General features: G+C 35.0%; 2 protein-coding genes across 2 annotated transcripts; one reads left to right on the top strand and one right to left on the bottom strand.

Annotated features, from left to right (window-relative positions):
* Nucleotides 3-1,176, top strand: LOC104743867 (aspartic proteinase Asp1-like; the record flags this gene model as incomplete). Its single annotated transcript, XM_010464903.2, has 5 exons — nt 3-223; nt 323-461; nt 547-744; nt 833-905; nt 996-1,176. Coding segments are annotated over 5 exons (726 nt in total), but the record flags the coding sequence as incomplete, so codon positions are not given.
* Nucleotides 1,232-8,092, bottom strand: LOC104742160. Its single transcript, XM_010463133.2, has 5 exons — nt 5,019-8,092; nt 2,358-4,911; nt 1,839-2,290; nt 1,502-1,618; nt 1,232-1,409 (listed from the first exon to the last, which is right to left on the bottom strand). Exons 1-5 carry the CDS (start codon nt 8,079-8,081, stop codon nt 1,257-1,259), a joined length of 6,339 nt encoding a protein of 2,112 aa, XP_010461435.1. The 5' UTR covers nt 8,082-8,092; the 3' UTR covers nt 1,232-1,256.

Here is an 18,748-nt window from a genome sequence, read left to right as displayed (position 1 = left end):
GTTATGATCAGAGTTTCCCTAGTGCACATCCTCCACCTGCGACTGCTGGAGTTTTGGGGCTTGGGAGAGGCAAAATCAGCGTCTTCTCACAGCTTGTCTCCGCCGGAGTAACGAGAAACGTGGTTGGACATTGCCTAAGCTCTAAAGGTGGAGGCTATTTGTTCTTTGGAGACAATCTTATTCCTTCCACTGGTGTGGCATGGACACCGTTATTGTCACCAGAGTATACTTCTTCACATATTTGCATCGATCAGGTTTTTAAGATAGATTGATTATATTGTTGTTTAGTAGAACTGATTCATGTTCATCTATTTGTGTTCAGTAACCATTACACGACCGGATCAGCCGAGCTTCTTTTCAACGGGAAGGCAGCAGGTTTAAAAGGACTTAAACTCATTTTCGATACTGGAAGCTCATACACTTATTTCAACAGCAAAACATACCAAACATTAGTTAAGCTGGTACGTAACAGAACAAAAATAAAACACTCATGACACTATGTATGTATGTCACATAACGCATCAATCTCTTTATCACGTGTTTCAGATCGAAAATGATCTAAAAGGTACGCCGTTGAAAGATGCGAAAGAGGATAAGACCTTACCAGTCTGCTGGAAAGGAGCTAAGCCTTTTAAATCTGTTCTTGACGTCAAGACCTACTTCAAGACCTTAACAATCAACTTTACAAACGGCAGAAAAAACACTCAGCTTCAGATTCCACCTGAATCTTATCTCATCATTTCTGTAAGAATAATAATACCCAAATTAAAAACTCGTTTTCATATCACATTCTATATTAGTCACTAATGATATTTTTATTTGTCTTGTTTAGAATACTGGGAACGTCTGCTTAGGACTACTAAATGGAAGTGAGGTTGGATTACAAGACTCCAACGTAATCGGAGGTAAGAAGAAACAAACAACATTAACACTTTGCAATAGTAATGTTTTCTAACTAAAAACTGATTATGTGTTTCTTTTTGTTATGTTTGAAGATATATCTATGCAAGGGCTAATGATGATCTACGACAACGAGAAACAACAACTAGGATGGGTTACTGCAGATTGCAATAAGCTTCCTAGATCATAAGTCATAACATCACCATTAACTTATACTATATAAACTCTTTACATAAAAAAAATTTAGGAACCATAAAAAAAAAAAAAAAAAAACAATTTAGGAACAATAATATTCACGATTTACAGAAAAGAGTGTAGAGTAAGAAACACCGTACCATTTTAAATGATAATTTAAATTAAAATGTCTGATTGGACCAGACAATATCGATTTCTAGACTTCTATTAGAAGAATCATTTTTATTGCTTTCATCACTCAGCTTAAAACTTCCACTGTAACTCCCTTCTGTCAATACTTTATCGATTGGGATCGTCACTCTTCCCATATTTTTCTGCAAAGATTTAACAAAAAATCATAATTAAAACAACATTTGTGAAAGATCTGGTACCAAAAACACACAACCAATGATGAATCTTTACGTACGTTTCGAAAGATGTTGTTAGATTTGCATACGATTTCAAGAAACTGTCCTCTTGGAGGTACAGCAAAGTCCCATGTGAAAGATTCTTTCCAAACCGGTGAGCTGCTTCGTTGCACAACCTGAACCAAAACCCGGTTAAATGAAATCGAGTACCAAAACAAGATTGGATTGCACCGAATAGATTAGAACCGATGGTAAATCGAAATGGGATTATTTACAACCAAAACAAGATTGAATTGCTTCGACACTCGGATTGAACTTTAAACCGCCATAATTGGATTGAATTGCACCGAATTGAGCAGAACCGGAATAAACCAAGTTAAACCAAAATTACATTACCTTGGTTTTCTTGCTGGGACAATTATCGATGACTAATCTGCAAAACGCATTGGAACGTTTCAGGTTATCGCCGCGTTTGATCGCCACCGTGAGACTTCCCGGCAAAAAATTCAAGAGACTGTTACCTCTCTCGTGAAAGCTCGACGGAGCCGGAGATTTCGATTTCATCATCAATTGCAAAACCGGTATCGCCTCCGCCGCTAAAACCGCCTGAGATTTCGCTATCTCCGTCGGCATTGTTGTCCACGACTGTCGCATCGTGTATATAGTATCCATCGCTGTAGCTCTCGCTTCTTGCTCGCCGGATTTTAGAGCTCCGATTAAGTGAGGGATGCAAGCGGTGGCTGCTTCCGACGAACGGAGTTTGGGAAACGTCGTGAGAATCGCGTTTAGTGTTCTTACTATTTCCACGTTTACCATCGCCGTCGTCCATAACTCTCTCTCCATCGCAGCTGCATCACAATCGGTGAGCGTTTGATTTCTCTAATCACAATTTGAATTCGGAAATCGGAAACTTACTTGTTAAAGATTTGATGATTTCACCGGAGACGTATTCTTGAAGTGTATGGTTTGAGAAGAGAGATTTGATCATTAGAGCTGCTTGTGTAGAAACTTGTGGGTTACAAGTTCTAAGCATCTCTTGAACCAAACACACTCCACCAGCTTCGGCTATAGCTTTACGGCTTGTTCTACTATGCATTGCAAAGTTTCCTAATGCAGTAATCACAACCATTTGCGTCTCGTTGCTCGGTTCCTCCGCTATCAAACTGATTAATGCGCGACAAGCCAGAGGAGTATCAGTGGCTTTAGCTAGTCCTTCGTGTTGAGATATGTCACCTAAAGCCATGGCTACAAGAAGCTTTGCGGATTCTGTTGTTGTGTTTAAGTCTAGTATGTACTCTGACAAGGGAGTTATTACAAACTGGCATATCTTTGTCTCTCTAACCTTTGGGCTGCGTAGTATTAATTCGAGTAATCTTCCAGAGAGTTCTTCGCATTGGTGTGATCTTAGTAGATCTAGTAATGCGTCTAGTGCACCAGCTTCAGCCATTTCCAAGACGCTTAACGAGTCTTGGTTCTCACGGATGATCAATACGTCTATGGCTAAGATCACTATGCTCTCAGCTGTTGAGAACAACATTTTTGTCAGAACTGGTATAGTCACTGTAAAGTAGTAGTGTTCTGGATTGAATCTGAGGATGTTGCAGAGAATGAAAGCTGCTGATTCCCAAAGATATACAGGAAGTTGAGGATCTTCATCGATAATAACCTTGGAAAGCTCGTGAATTCCTTTGGCATCAGCTACGTCTTTTGTCCATGTAACTGAAGATTTCTCTAAACCCATCAACGCTATCTCTTGCAAGGTTCTTACTTTGATCCCTGCTAATTTCACAAGAGGAGCAACGAGATCCTTAGTCATTATCTCTTCTTGGAAACGTGGCATTTTGAGTAGTGAGGTCAGTAGTTCTGCGGTTGCATTTTTGACCGTTAAAGATTCAGATTCAAGCAATGGTATCATAGGCGTAATGACAGCAGACGATGCAATATTTAATGATTCAAGAATCATTGGCTTTTCCAAGATGTTTGCAATAGCTTGTAAACCACTGAGCTGGCCTTGAAAATCCAAGTCCTGTCTAATCAAAATCAAGAGGAGCGGCTGTACCATTTTTATTGCATCTTGGCTTCTAGCTACAACACCAACATTCGTCAAAACTCTGAAAAGCTCTGCGATTACTGAACACAAAGAAGATGGAGGAGATCTAGAGAGTTGACCAAGGCATTTCTTGATTATACCCATTTTAATAAGATCCATTTTACGCGGAGTGTTGTCTTTAGCCATTTTCACAAGACAAGAAATTGCAGCCTCACTGATCAGATAGTTTTCAGAAGCCACAAAGCCGTATAACAGGTTCACACAATCATGTTCTTCTGCGACATCTGACGATATTTTGCTATCCAAGAGTATGTCAAGTGCAAACATTCCAGCTTCTATAGCTGTGCTTGTTCCTGATCGGATTAGTGATATAAGAGGTGCCATGCAACCTACGGCGGATGAGTTTGTTCTCAAAACTTCACTGGTAAATAGAAAGCGACATACCCTCGCAGCACTTGTCTTTGAATCAAGCGATGAACTATCTGAACATAAAATTTTGTAGATGTTCTCCAATGGGTTTCCTTCAAGACTAGTAAGAATATATGGGCTTGGACTAGTTCCCATAGTTAGTTTCACCAAAGCTGTAAGAGCAGCCACTTTCTCACGCTCCAATTTAGTATTCAACATTTTTAGAAGAGGGGAAAGTGTTTTCCATGCTAGTTCAGAATCTCTGACGTGTTCATGGCTAAAAAGTTCACAAAGCACCCTTGCAGCATTGTAACGGGTACTTCTAGAATCATGATGAAGAATTCCAATAAGCTGCTTCATGGAATTTATAGCTGTTTTGTGCCGTGTAACTTCTGGGTTGCGGAAGAGTGATTCTAATAGTTGATAAACAATGATCTCCGTCGAATCTTGAGGACTCAAAGAAAGATACCTCACTAAAGCATCCAGAGCTCCAGCTTCAGTGATAAGTAATTTACTTGAATCGCCACACTCTGCAATACGACTTAGAAGCCGAACAACCACTGGAGTAGCTCCAACTTTTTCTGCATTTGGCTTCAAGAGATTCACCAGCAAAAAAATACTTTCTTTCATAAATGAACCACGTCTTACTCTTTCATCTTCAAAGAGTGCCTCTAAAGTGGCTTCAAAAGGATTTTGTACCAGAGATAACTCTTCTGCTAAAGCACAAAAAGTCCTTGTGTCTGATTCTTCACACCCTACCAAGTTTATTGTAGTTTGTATTATATCTGAATCCATGATTTCTGAAATTATCTTGTCATTCTTTTGATGAACTAGTGCTGCCAATACTTGTGCAGTAAAATATCCATCAATCATCTGATCAGATTGCATGAAAGGTGCTAGTGTTGGCAAAAGATTTTCTGTTATAGGAGATGAGACAACGTTTGGTTCTTGAGACATAACAGCTAAGAATGACATAGCAATCCATTTTTCTTCGGAATCGGAGAAATTGTCCTGCAAAAATTAAAGATCACAACTCAACAACACCAAAACTTGTTGGATTTGGGGAAAAAAATAAAAATAAAAATAAAGGAAGCTAATAAGTAAGTATACTTATCTACCTCTGTATTGTTGGACTTAAATTTTTGAAGCTTTTCTACAATAATGTCAAGTCCATTGGTTTCCATGACAACAAGTCTGTTCTTGGGATGAGAAGAGCAAATAATAGAAAGTAACCACATGGAGACGGTGCTTCCCAAGATAGTAACTGGATCAACCATTTTAGAGCCATCCATGGTTAAGCACAAATGGCTTGTAATGCAAGATCTTGGTTTTTGAATTTCAATTCCATATGAAGATGATTCAGAGTTCTCCTTTGACATATCAACAAGAGTTTTTACTAAATTTTTTAAATACCCTGATCGTCCAATTGTTTCCGCCCATAATTTCTTGTCGTTCTTTGCTGCACAAATAAGCAACATAGCCCCTCCAAATTTTATTTCAGGAATGGATGAGTTGACTATTCTATTGGCCAGTGAAGAAACTGATTTTGACTGTATCACCAAAAGTTGACCTAACAATAAAAACTGTGTCTTGCAGAAGCGAGACAAAATCTCTATTGCTTTATCTTGGACCAACGGATGACCTTCAGCCACACCGCGAACAAGAGAGTCTAAACACGAAGGAACTTCAGTGAATGTAGAAAAGGGGTTATGGGACAAGTTAGCACCATATTGAGCTTTGGCTAGTAAAGATAGTACTTCTAGAACATCGATAAAAGAACTATTGTTCGTATCAGTTGTGTTTAAGAGATCAATGAGTTCGGAAACAGCAAACCGACACTGATCATTTCCTTTGAACACATCACTGACCTGAAAATGCTTTAGTAATTGATGAAGAGCATGCGAAGCATTCCTTTTACCTTGTAGTGTTCCCTCTCTCAGCACTCTCGTCAAAGCAGAAACAACATCATCATTTAATGCTTCAGCTGCAACATTTGGGTCTGAAAGAAGGTTGGCAAGAGTGGACATGGGATTCTCTGTTGACTCGATAGGGTTTGTTTTTGCTGACTTTATCAATGGTTTGATCACTTCGACTTCTGGACCAGATAACTTCTTTTGGCCAGTACTCTTTTTCTTTGTTGGATTAGATAGAGAGCCTAAGGCATGCGCTAACTGTGTTGCAACAGCATGAGTGTTTCCACTTAAAAGTTTGGTGCAGGGATTGTCATTCTCATCAAATCCAAGACCACCACAAAGGTCTTTTCTTGAATTGAATAAATCAGCCAGTACAGAAGTTGCATTCTCTTTCATCTTGTCGTTTGATGAGGCAAGTCTCTGGACAAGTGACCTCAATCCATTATTCGCTGCAGAACCCTTGGTGACGAATTCCTCCAAAGTAGCCGATGCAAGAACATGACCTAGGACTCTTACCAAATGAGCCTTTGATTTAGGAACATCTCCAAGAAACAAAGCTTGTACTTGCTCGATAACGATTGGATCAGCTGTTTTAATCAGTTTCACCAGGGTATTTGCTGACCACTCTTGGGATTTTGGTCCACCGTTCTTTAAAAGCCCCAAAAGTGCAGGAACAGCTCCTGCTTCCTCAAGACAGAGACGGATCTCTTCACTGTGACAACATAGGTTCCAAATGACACGAACTGCATCATCCTTTGCCTTGTGAGATACACTAGTCTCTAGTATCTGCAATAATGGAGGAATCCCACCTGCAGAAGTAACAGCCCATCTACTTTCTTCGACCTCGTCAGTCAAGATCGCTAAGAATTCAACTGACAGTTCTTGATGTTGTTCGCTTGACAATCCAAGATATGGTATGAGGATTTGTATCCCTTCTCTATTTCCTATAGCATCCCAAACATTCCCATATTTGCACAAATTTGACAAACAAGTTATCATCCGTTCACGTGGACCGGCTGTGGACAAGATTGTAAGATTGACTAAAACCCTCTTAGCCTCCACATTGTTGAGTAATTCTGATAGATGAGTGTTACCATATAGACTTGCCATAGCCTCCAAGATACGTTCTTGGATCAACTGAGTATCTCGCGGCTTTAGTAGTTTCACTAGTATTCCTTCTGTTAGTGTTGGATCAAAATCATCACCACAACTTAGCTGAAACTTCCTCAGAGCATAAGCAAGAGCTCCAAGAATATCAGCGATGGGCTCAGTGAGACGCGGAGACAAAGATAGCCCTCCAAGATACACTATCAAACCAGACATTCCTCCGCATAAGTTTGCTAAAGCTTTTATCCCATGACTTTGTAAGATGCATTCATTGTCTTCATCCACTGACTCTTTAGATGAAATTACAACTGCACCAATCAGAAGGTGTATCCCATCCAAATCTCTTACCACATTTTTTGCTTCTTCTGACTTTGATGTAATGGCTTCTAGAGCATTGGCTACATTGGAACGTACGACAACACTGTTTTCCTCACCTAGAAGTTGAACCAGAACTTGCACAGAACCTGACTCTACTATTTTTGAGATGCTACTAGTGAAAATCCTAATAAGACGAGCTAAGAGAGAAGCTGCATTTGATTGAGATACCGGGTTACTAGACTGAAGAAGGCCAAGGATGATATCGACTCCACCATCTTCAAGTGTTATTGCCCAAAAACCATCTTTATCGCCACAAAGATTTCTCAAAGCTTCAACCAAAAACCCTTCAACTATCGTGTCTTGTTTTTTCTTTGCCTTTAATAAATCCCACAAAGTTGGTACTACACCTTCCGTGACAAAAATCTTATTACCTACATTATCATCTTCCATTCCACACAAGGAAACTTCACATATAGCCTCGGCCGCAGCTCTTCTTGCATCCACAGAGTCAGATTTCAAAAGTGACAGCAGCGGCGGGATGCATCCGCCTATCAATACCTTAGAACGTACATTTTTGTCTTTGCATAGAACGGTTAGGACCGAAGCGGAATTGAGTTTTGCCAAGAGGGTTCCATTCCTGAGAAGTGATATGAAGGCAGGCATGGCATTCACGTTCTGGCTAATGATCTTTCTACATTCTTTTTTACCTTTGGCTAGACCGAGAATCCGAGCGGTGCTGAGCTCTTTTTCTTGTGTTGATGATTTCTTGGCATGAAGCTGTTCGATGAGACGTGTGATTGTGACAGCTGGTTTCTCATGATCATTATCTATCTCCAGACTCATTGCTTTATTGTTTTCCCTGCACCCAAAAGCCCTCAATGAGAAAGCTAGGCAAATTTATTAACGTAAATATAGTGGAAACAGATCAATTCCTTAGCCGAGGAGAAGACACAGAATGAGTCTCTTGCTGATTTGTTGAGGAGGGAGGCTTTGCCATCTTCTCTGATCTGAATAAAAGAAAACTTTAATTGATAATATACTAAAAAAGAATTATAGCTAAATCAATTCAACAACAAATCATTCTAAATATATAATCTCTTTGTTTTTTTTTTGTCATTAGTAGTAATGATCTATTGAGAATGCATATTTTAAAAATCTAATCATATGATACTAACGATGTAACGCAGGGAACATATGAAACTTATTTAGCTTTTTAATAACTTTTTGTTTGTTCGTTTTTAAGATATATATATTTCTTCCTAATCACACGTCTACGCATCATATTGGTGATCTAAAACCTCACCTTGTAACCAATGGTTACGCCTTTTCTACGAAACACATTTGGACGTAAGAGTTCCAAGATTTAACTCTTATCGAAGAAAATCCAAAGAAAAGAAATGCATAATTAATTTATAAATTTACCTTTTATCTCAAAACTTTCTACAACTCCATCCTCCTAATATTCAAAGGTTGCAATTAGTATGTGTGACGATGGGTTGTGATCAACGTTTCTGAATGACTATTTATACCTCTCACTTTTGTCACGGACAAGAATCGCCGGATAGTTTGTTCGACAAACAAACAAAAAAAAGATTTTTTTTCTTTGTTTTAAAGGTTTGACAGAGAAGAGGGAGAAATCAAGAAATCCCAAACCATAACTATTTACGCAAATGTTAAAAAAGAAAAAGAAAAAACCTTTTGATGCAACTTCCTGAATTTTCTCTTTCTTTCACATTTTGTTATCCTATTTTTCTTTATCGCATACCTGATTTACACCACTAGGTGACGTATGCTAAAACAATTTTGAGTATATTACAACTTTTAGTTTGTTTATTTAAAAAAACCTAGCTAACATAGAAAAATAATCATATTTCGAAACCTAAAAACTTCTCTAAATATTTATGTGAATTCTAACACAGATGGTGATTACTCTGATATGTATTACAAAAAGGATCTCATAAGCCTAAATTTTTTTAGGAAATTATTGAAGGTTGTTATTTAATTACACTTACATATCAGAATTTGTAGCTATTGTATAAAGATTTTTTTTTTATAAGTTGAATTTGATAACAATAAAAAAAACTTCATCTAGAAAGAATGAATGTAGGCATGGCCAAAACTAAATCATGACCGTATTTTAGACTTAAACCCGATCATATCTAAACCGTAATCGAATTGTAACCGTATAAATATCAACATTATGTGGTTGGTTATCCAATTCTAGGGTGAACAGTTTACAAATATTTACATTAGTGTGTTTAATAAATACGTTTGGAGGTAGACATGATGAGTTTGGAAGTCCATAGTCTAATATAATATCAAAGTCCGATCTGCATATGCTCAACCCAATCCACAGTTGGCGTAATCCAATAGTTGGCTCGCCGATCTATGCCTGAACATACCAAAATAAATGCCTAGAGGAGTCATCATCTCAAGAGAGCATTTTAGAGATAATAAATTAACAGTTTATCACATTGGAAGTTGAATAAGATCTTAAGTGGTGTATTAAAGAGAGAGCATAGTCCTCATGGCAGTGAGAAGATTCATAGGAGAAGTCCTCATAGTTATGGTGAAGGCAAAAGAAAAACAGAGATGAACGTGACAATGAGGACAAGGCATATTAGTACGATGGTAGAAAACAAGAGTTCAGAGAACTAGAGAGAATTTACAATGATAGGTTGAGTGAGGAGAAGAAGCTCACAAAGAGAAATGAAAGAGACTAATGGGAGCCCCAAATAGCTCTACGGGACAGCAAAGTGAGATTGGTTCTAAATGATGTGAAGAATTGTAGATGGAAGCCCAACGAAGTATATTGCGACAAGCTTATTTTTGCAACCTAGATTTTTTGGCAAAATCATCGATCGAAAACCTTTACTACTCCTTTAATCAATCTATTTTTCCCATCCGACAGGACCATGAGGCAAACAATGTTTTTACATCTCGGATGATAACCAAATTGTCTTGCACCAGCCGCATAATCTAGCATTTTAGAAACGACATCCATACTCACAAAAAAAAGAGATACGGGAAAAGAAAATAAGCTTGTCGCAACCCTCTTGAACATCTCAAACTTTAATTTAAAGGATCAAAAAGTTAACATGGTTTTATACAGGGACGTTGCAGATTATTTAAGGGGTTAAAGGTAAGGAATGGCTTGATGAATCGTTTCGTTGAAGAATTAAAATAATAGAGACTAATAATAATAACTAGATAGTTAAATCACCGAAAAATGTTTGCGTAAATTTTACTGTAATTTGTTAATTATAAAATAATAATATAAATTTTATTTGATTTATTCTATATATTTTATAATCTTTAACATTTAATTAACTTTGTTTCATACTTTGGTTTCAACCCGTCTTTGGTACATGATACAATGTTCAAATCCATGAATTATATAAATTTGGTAAAATCCAGAAAACATAACAAAACCCATAATGAAACGACCGTGTTTAGAAATCTCGATTTAACTTTTTGATATATTATTTTTTAGTTGTATATACTATATTGAATAAAATACAACATTTTTGGTTTCTTAGATTTTAATAAGATGTCACTCGGTCGATATACGGTGCGAAAAAATATTTAATAAATTAGATATCATATTTGATATTTTTAAAATAGAAGCAATGTTGTATCATAGTTTTAAAATATATCTGTTATTATTAAATGATTTAAGAATGCAAATATTTAATCTTAGTTTTGTAAATAAAATTAAGTTTTATAAATATTCTAAATAGTTTGTTACTGTTTTCTAAGATTTCTGAAACAATAAATGAATTTTTTAATGATTTCATTAAATAATTTCAAAAATATTATTTTTTATTTTATAAATGAAGAAAAAATTATTTTGTAAGTTATTATATTAATTAAAATACAATGACATTTTTGTAATATGTCACATGATAGTAGGGTTAAATTTTAACAACATTACTTTAATAAATATATAGAGATAAGCTGCTTTTTTAAGAACTTTTTTTAACTGTAATAAAAGATTACAAATGTGTCAAATGAACATACAAATGAAACTCCACATACCATACAACCAAAACTTAAAAAATAATCGAAAAAGAAAAATTTCATGTTTCTTTCTTTTAAAGTAAGCTTTAACACTAACAAATTTATTAATCTATTATTCTTTTTGGTTGTTTTCGTCTTCACTCTAATTTAATCTTTTTAATGAAACTCCGATATGATTTCTGAAAATCAAAGAGTTGTCGGTCACTTGTTGACAATTGTTTTATTTATCTAAAAATAAATGTTTTGTTATATCAAAAAAATAAAACTAAATATTTATTGAATACTTTTTTAGAACAATTTTACTAACTAATAATAATCAATTCTATCACACAACCAACAGTTCCACAACATCATCCACCATGAAAAATAATCCAACTAATTAAATTCTCTAAACCGATTGAAACAATCCATTATCCCCTCCTAGAACCGTAAGGATTCTGATACCAAACTCAAACGATCCGACCTATTTTTTGAAAATATAATAGGAAATATTTCATCCTAACACACTTTCACACATTTAATTGCCCAATAACACACTTTTTGTCAACAATACACTTTTTCCTTACTTTTACACTGTTCACTTTATTTCTATACAATTTTACCCCTCAGCTCCTTCAAACCAAATTATACTTTCTAACTACAATTGATAGAGCAAAATCTCTTCTAGTTACCAAATTCACGCTCTCCTCTCTCTCTTTCATCGCTCTCCTCTCTCTTTCATCGCTCTTCTCTATCTCAATTTCTCTGCAATTTATTGTTTACTACTTTGGGGAACTATGGTTTACTATTTCAAAGAAGAGCATTTACCAATCTAACACCTTTGATTTTTTACTGTGGAGAACAATGTTTTTAATTACACAATTCTGGGTCATTTCCAACTTATGGCTGCGATGCGAAGAACAACGGTTGTCCCGAAGCTTGGTTTCATCTTTGAATCGTCTAATTGGGTTTTCTCTCTCGTCTTTTTCATCATCTAGTGGTACAATTGCTAATTTTGAATTTTCCTCCCCCATCTTCCTCTTCTTTGATGTACCTTCCTTTCCTGAGCATTTTTTCTTTGTTTCTTGAGCGTTACAAGATATTTTCTCTGATTTAAGCTAGATTTGGTAATTGAATCTTAGATTTAAGCTAGATTTGGTAATTATTATTTGGTATTTGTGTTAGCCGTCAAAATTAGAGTCCTTTTTAGTTTATTTGTTTCTATCAAAATTAGAAATTTACTCCAAGAATTAATTAAATGGATTTGAGATTGAATCTGGTTGATAAACACTATAGTAGATTTATCTGTAATATTTTATTGCTTATGTGAATGAGTTTGTGCTTAATCTGAAACGTGTAGATGCCGAGAAAAAATGTCGTTGGTTGCTTGAAGCTGAGAAGAAGAAAGGATGTGATCTTGTTCAACAAGCACATTTAACCAAAATTGGGGTTATATGACCACGTGGTCAGAGTTTTGTGGATGTACTTGGATGATTTGAAGTTAAAAACGTTTGTGTTGGAGTTTCAATGTATGGACTTACAAGATTGTTGTGTTAAATCGGTATATATAGTGGATTATATGCTCATGTGGTATGCGTATATATGGTGGATTATATGCTTCTGTGGATGCATTTTTGTGGATATGTTTTTGTGGATATATTTTTGTAGATGTGCTTATGTGGATAAATGGTATGAATGAGAATGTGAATCTAGTGGTTGAATGGATACAAACTAATGGATATGAGCGAATGGATGGTCAAAAGAATAAATGTCAAACTAAGGTTTTTGTAATAAACATTCTGGTAGATTTATGTAGACAAGAAGAATGAAAAAATTACAATCGAAATTCAAGACTGAGATCCTCATGACCAATGTAAAGTACTAGAACTAGTTAACTTTTGATCTTTTATAGCTAGCCGTATAACTTTGTGATCTTTAAAAGGTTAATGTATCCACATCATCATTTTTTTTTCTTGTGGCTGTGTATAAAGACCATCAATTTTTTAAAACACAATTTTTTATGTCCACGCAATAACTATTATATGGTCAGATCCTTGTGGAATCAAGCAAGCTCAAAATTTGATGTCCACGAAACAATGATAATATGGTTTTGTAAATCTTCTGTCCAAAGTTTAAGGTCAAAATTTTCCAACTTTATGGTTGTCAGTTGTCGTACTAATTCATTGTTTTTTTTGGACATTTTGATCATATATATCCATGTGGTCACAGTTTCTAGGATATGCTTGGATGTTCGTTACAAAGTTTTGAGAAAAAAATTGAAACAAAAGTATTTTGATGTAAACAATAATAAAATGTAGTTTGTTTGTTCAAGTTATAATATGGTTTCTACCAAAAAATTCTTAAGTTTTAGCTAAGTTTTGTTAATTTATGTCAAATTAAGTTTAGGGTTTAAGGTTTATGGTTTAGAGTTAAGGTTTTAGATTTTAGGATTTAGGGTTAAGGGTTTAAGGTTTACGGTTTAGAGTTAAGGGTTTAGAATTTAAGGTTTAGGGTTTAGGTTTAAGGGTTTAGGGGTTAAGGTTTAGGGGTTAGGGTTTAGGGCAATGTGTTGGCTTTGTGTGTTCCTCGACAAGCTCTGCTTTTGATCCACATTGCCTAGCTTCTGCTTCTTGGTCAGTATTTTATTGTCGCCTCCACATTTGTTCTTGCTATGATTTTCATTGTATACCTTCTTATTTTTTATGTCAAGTCTTACTCTATGTCATGTGTGCATCACGTCACTGATCCACATCATTTGGATGATGGAAGAGGTAGAAGAGTGGAAAATAGGTGTGATGGTAGAATAGTGGACTGTATTTTTGGTAGCAATATACCAAAAACAATGGTTTTGTTAAACATTCTTGTGTCCATTTAATAGCGAACAAATGGTCAACCAATTATGGACAGTTCACGATCTCCATTAGTAGTTTTCTCATCTTACGCTTTATTTTCTCACATTCATATCTGAACTGAGAACAAATGTCATCTCTCACCCCATGTGTCTCTCTATATATATGTACTTCGTTTGTAGCTTTACGTTTGTTTTATTTAAAATTACACATAATGCCATTAAAGTAAATAAGCTTGGTTTTGTTTTTCTAACGAAAAGAAGATAAGTTATATTGAAAACAATATGATTTACAGCATAATATGGATGGTTATGTGTCTATAAAGTGGTATAGAAGGATATATGAACCTAATTTAATGGATATGGATGAGTGGATAGGTTTTATGTGGATGGTCATATACTTGTATGAATAAACATGGATTGTTTTATGTGGATGGTTGTATGACTGAACATACTCGTTTCTCTTATGATCCAATAGTTTAAATAATTTGTTTTCACATCGTCTATTCATGTATTTGATATTGCAGATTCTCTCACACTCCCACATTTAGTTGTGTTTTGCAGAGCAAAGAGGAGTAAAAATTGTTGTGAAATATATTTGTCGTGTGTTTGTATTTAGATACATTACTAGACATTACTAAAAACTGTTATTGCTGATTTTTCTTCTATGATTTATAAGCATAATAACTAAGTGCACATAATACATGTGGATTCGAAACAAAACGCTTATAGACTAATTGGATTTTTTTTTTTTTTGGTTATAGATTTGAAACATAGGGGAATTAGTTGTTGATGCCACAAATAAACTGACCATATGGTCATTGTCCCATGGACAATAATTTTCAGATTTTTTCATTTGTGTTTTTTTTGCCTGGTATGATCAAAAGAAAAATCTATTTGCATATCATCAGCCATGATAAATCATCAATTCATCAGCCAAATACAAAGCATGTCCATACATTCATATTCATGACTTCTCATCACAAACTATACCATCTTTTTCACATATATTCACGAGGGCATGAACAAATGAAAACCCACAATCAGTGCATCTTAATACAAAACATATCCAACAACGTCATCGTCTTCCTCAACGACTTGACTATGTGATCCGATGACATCGAACCTCTGCCCAAGCAACTGAAACGGAGCAGGAGGCATAGGATTTGAAGATGGACATAAACTAGAATCATTTTGAAGCATGATTGATTCATCAACATATGTGATTTTCAGAGATAGCGGGAACGCGTGGAAGCTACCGAATTTGTAAGGAGATATCTGATTGAGCAGTACGAAACATAACCAAAATCTAGGAGATCCCAAACAAATCGAAAAAGAGAACAATGAGAATCGAGAATTGTTTACTTGTACCCATTAAAAAAAAGAGAAGTAGCAACAAAGTGTGACTCAATTTTGTCTGACATGAACACACACAGAAAAATAAAATAAAAATGACGGCCAGAGGAGATTGCCGGAACCGAAGCAGACGCTATTCGTTATTGGGTTCTCCAAGTATAATAAAATCAGATTTTGCACACAAAAAAAAAACATCTTCTAATTTTGCAAAGAAAAAACAAAAAAGAGAAAGAAAGGAAGACAAATTGACGGCAAATTGTTCATTCTCTCTCTTTACAACCAATCCAAAATTTAATTATAAACCTTCAGATCTTAACTACAAATTAAAATCGGACGGTCCAGCTTATAACTAGTTTGTCTTTCTTTAGTTACAAATTCAAGGGCAAAATTGGCTAGAAATTAACATGAACAGTAAAAAGTAGCCTAGAAAGTGTGATGTGGATGGAATGTGTGTTAAAATGTAAAGAGTTTTACAAAAGTGTGTCTAGGTGCAATTCTTCCAATATAATATGTTAATATAGCATCCTATCATACTTAATTATACCAACCATATAAACATCATTAAACAACCATAATACCAATAATAAACCAACATTCAATAACATGTACAACGAAAACATATAACATAACCATCTCCAATGAATTATCAATCTGATATCATTCCTAATCATTCTATCCAACAATCTAGCATACTTCTATACAAGGTTCCAACATTAATAACATAACCAAGACCAACAACACATAATTGAGACCCTAGATCATCATTCTCCTCATTGCCATGATTCCACGTCTCACAAACCTGCACCACAAACAACAATTAAGATGCGTAAGTATTATCACAAATACTTAATAAAAAAATCCTCCAATCTATTAGGCTATATGATATGCTCAAATTTAACCCTGAGCTACTCTCTCAAATTAAGAGATCAATTGTAGTACTAAGGGATAGTATCCACAAGGACTCTAGATCACACAATAGATTATAGAGTTTTATGAATTACGCTAAACAAGATAATTTGAATTAAAAAGGCAATGCAAAATATTAAATTAAACTGTTGTGAAATCAGAAAATCAAAAGGTTAAGCCTAGGGAATTTCTCAGGAATTTATGAAATATTAAATCAATCAATAAATTAGGATTCAAACAATTAAGATCAGATCTAGAACTCTAAACTCTTTTGTAAAATAAATCAGTTCTCACTGCAAATATTATCTAAATTTAAAACCAGAAAATCTAAATCTCTTTGCAAAATTCTAGGTAATAAATCAGCTTTAAAAACAAGTTTAGATTGTTCACAAAATCACTAAATTAAATCTCTTTCCAGAAAGTAATTTTGTTCATCAAAAGGTTTTATCAGGAAAATCAATTATATTCTCAGATCAATTTAATTTCCTAGGTATTAATTCTAGGTGATCAATCAAGAATTAATATGAAGAACAACCTAAGATGAAGATTAGAAAGATAAAGAATCCTAAAAATAACAGATCTAATAAATCATAAAAACCCTATAAAAAACCTTGAACCTAACAAGAGATCTACTCAGACATAATTGCAAGAACACAAATCATGAATAAAATAGATAGCATTAAGAAGATTAAAAGAAGTAGAAAAGGAGTTATGAACTTCTCTGGAAGGAGTCTTAATTCTTCTCTCCAAAAACTCTCTAAATCTCTCAGGGATTTCTCTCTCAAAAGGTTGCAGGAAAAATAAAGCTTAGGTCTAAACAATGACCATCAAAATCCTATATATATATATTCCTAAAACACAAATGGGGACTAATGATGCAAATATGAAAAACTTTGGGACAGTTTTGTAAATCTTCAAAACTTTTGAGAAAACTTCCGATTCTTCTGCTGGATGATGCATCGATCGACACATATGAAGCATCGACCGATGCCTTCTCTTGAACTGGTCTCCCAACTTCACCGCTTCAGCCTCAATGCTTGATTAAGCTCCAAATCTTCCTATTTAGCTCCATTATGCTCTCATCTATAATAAATCCTATAAAGACTCAAAAGACTCTAAAAATACCAAAAAGACTCTATAAATAATACTTATATCAAGGCTAAAAACACCTAAAAACCATGATATATCAACTCCCCCAGACTTAGCCTTTGCTTGCCCTCAAGCAAAACATAAACTTAGACCAGTGAAAGAGGTTTGAAAATGTAGAAACTCGTTTTCTTTTTAAAGTGATGCCATGATCATCCAAATCGAACCACCATGTACTTCTCCGTTGACTTTCATAGCATCCCAAATTCAAACCAAATTCTACTACTTCCTCCATTAAGCCTTCATCTGGGGGTCTGATCAATTTGATCAATGTCAAGAACCTTCTAGACTCATTTCCGTACAATACCATAACAAGCAAGATAATAAATTTTACCAAATGTGGTACCCTTTCTATCCCCCAGACTTATTCTATTTAATCTTCCTTTGAGCTTTGCTTTGCTGTTTTTTTTTTTTTTTTTTTTTCTCAAAGTTGTAGGCGAATAATGGGGTCATCGGTAATTTACCTACCCCTCGCTTCCAAACTTTGTGTGATCATTTGACAAAAAAGTAAAATAAAGAGGTCACAGGTAATTTACTTACCTCTCTAAACTGATCAAAATCATATCATCTTTTTTTGTTTTTTTTAAACAAAGCTCTCAGAAAAAATGTTTCAAACTTTAAATCAGGGAGAGGAGTACCATTCTTTTTTTTTTTGAAATCTTACTTGTCAGGTATGAACAAAGAGTCAAGCTCTATGAACATTAATCTCCTTGATGAGGTAAAAAGAAAAGCACAGAAATTACCTCATGATTTTATGGATTCTGTTGGAAATTCGGATGTCACTGGTTTACTGGTCAGCCATTGGATTTTTCATTAGTCGGATTTGTGGATTCAATCTGCAGCATTAATCAACCAAGGCAGTACACTAAAAAAGAAAAATCATAGTTCCCAACAAAAATTTGACTCAATAAAACATTTTTTTTTTCAAAAACAAAAACGTAGTTAGTAACTGCCTCCCCCAGACTTAAACAACACTGTCCCCAGTGTTATCAAGTAAGAGATTGGCGAAGAAAAATAAACAAAAACGAATAAGTATTGAAATTGTGATCAAAATCGTGTTACCAAACCGGATGATCTGTGTCGACCGATGCTAATGGTGTGTCGGTCGATGCACTCTGCATATGCAGAGAGTTCGAACATTACTCCTGAGTTAGCTGCAATTAATTTTGTGTTTTTCTTGTTCCTTGGATGTTAGCACTGCTAAGAAGCACTCAAACACAAGATTAAACGCAACATGATAGATAGAAGTTCATAA

Source organism: Camelina sativa, chromosome 14 (assembly GCF_000633955.1).
Source record: "Camelina sativa cultivar DH55 chromosome 14, Cs, whole genome shotgun sequence".
In the NCBI taxonomy this organism is placed as follows: domain Eukaryota; kingdom Viridiplantae; phylum Streptophyta; class Magnoliopsida; order Brassicales; family Brassicaceae; genus Camelina; species Camelina sativa.
The sequence above is the reverse complement of the archived record's forward strand: the minus strand, read 5'-3'. Positions and strand labels throughout refer to the sequence as shown.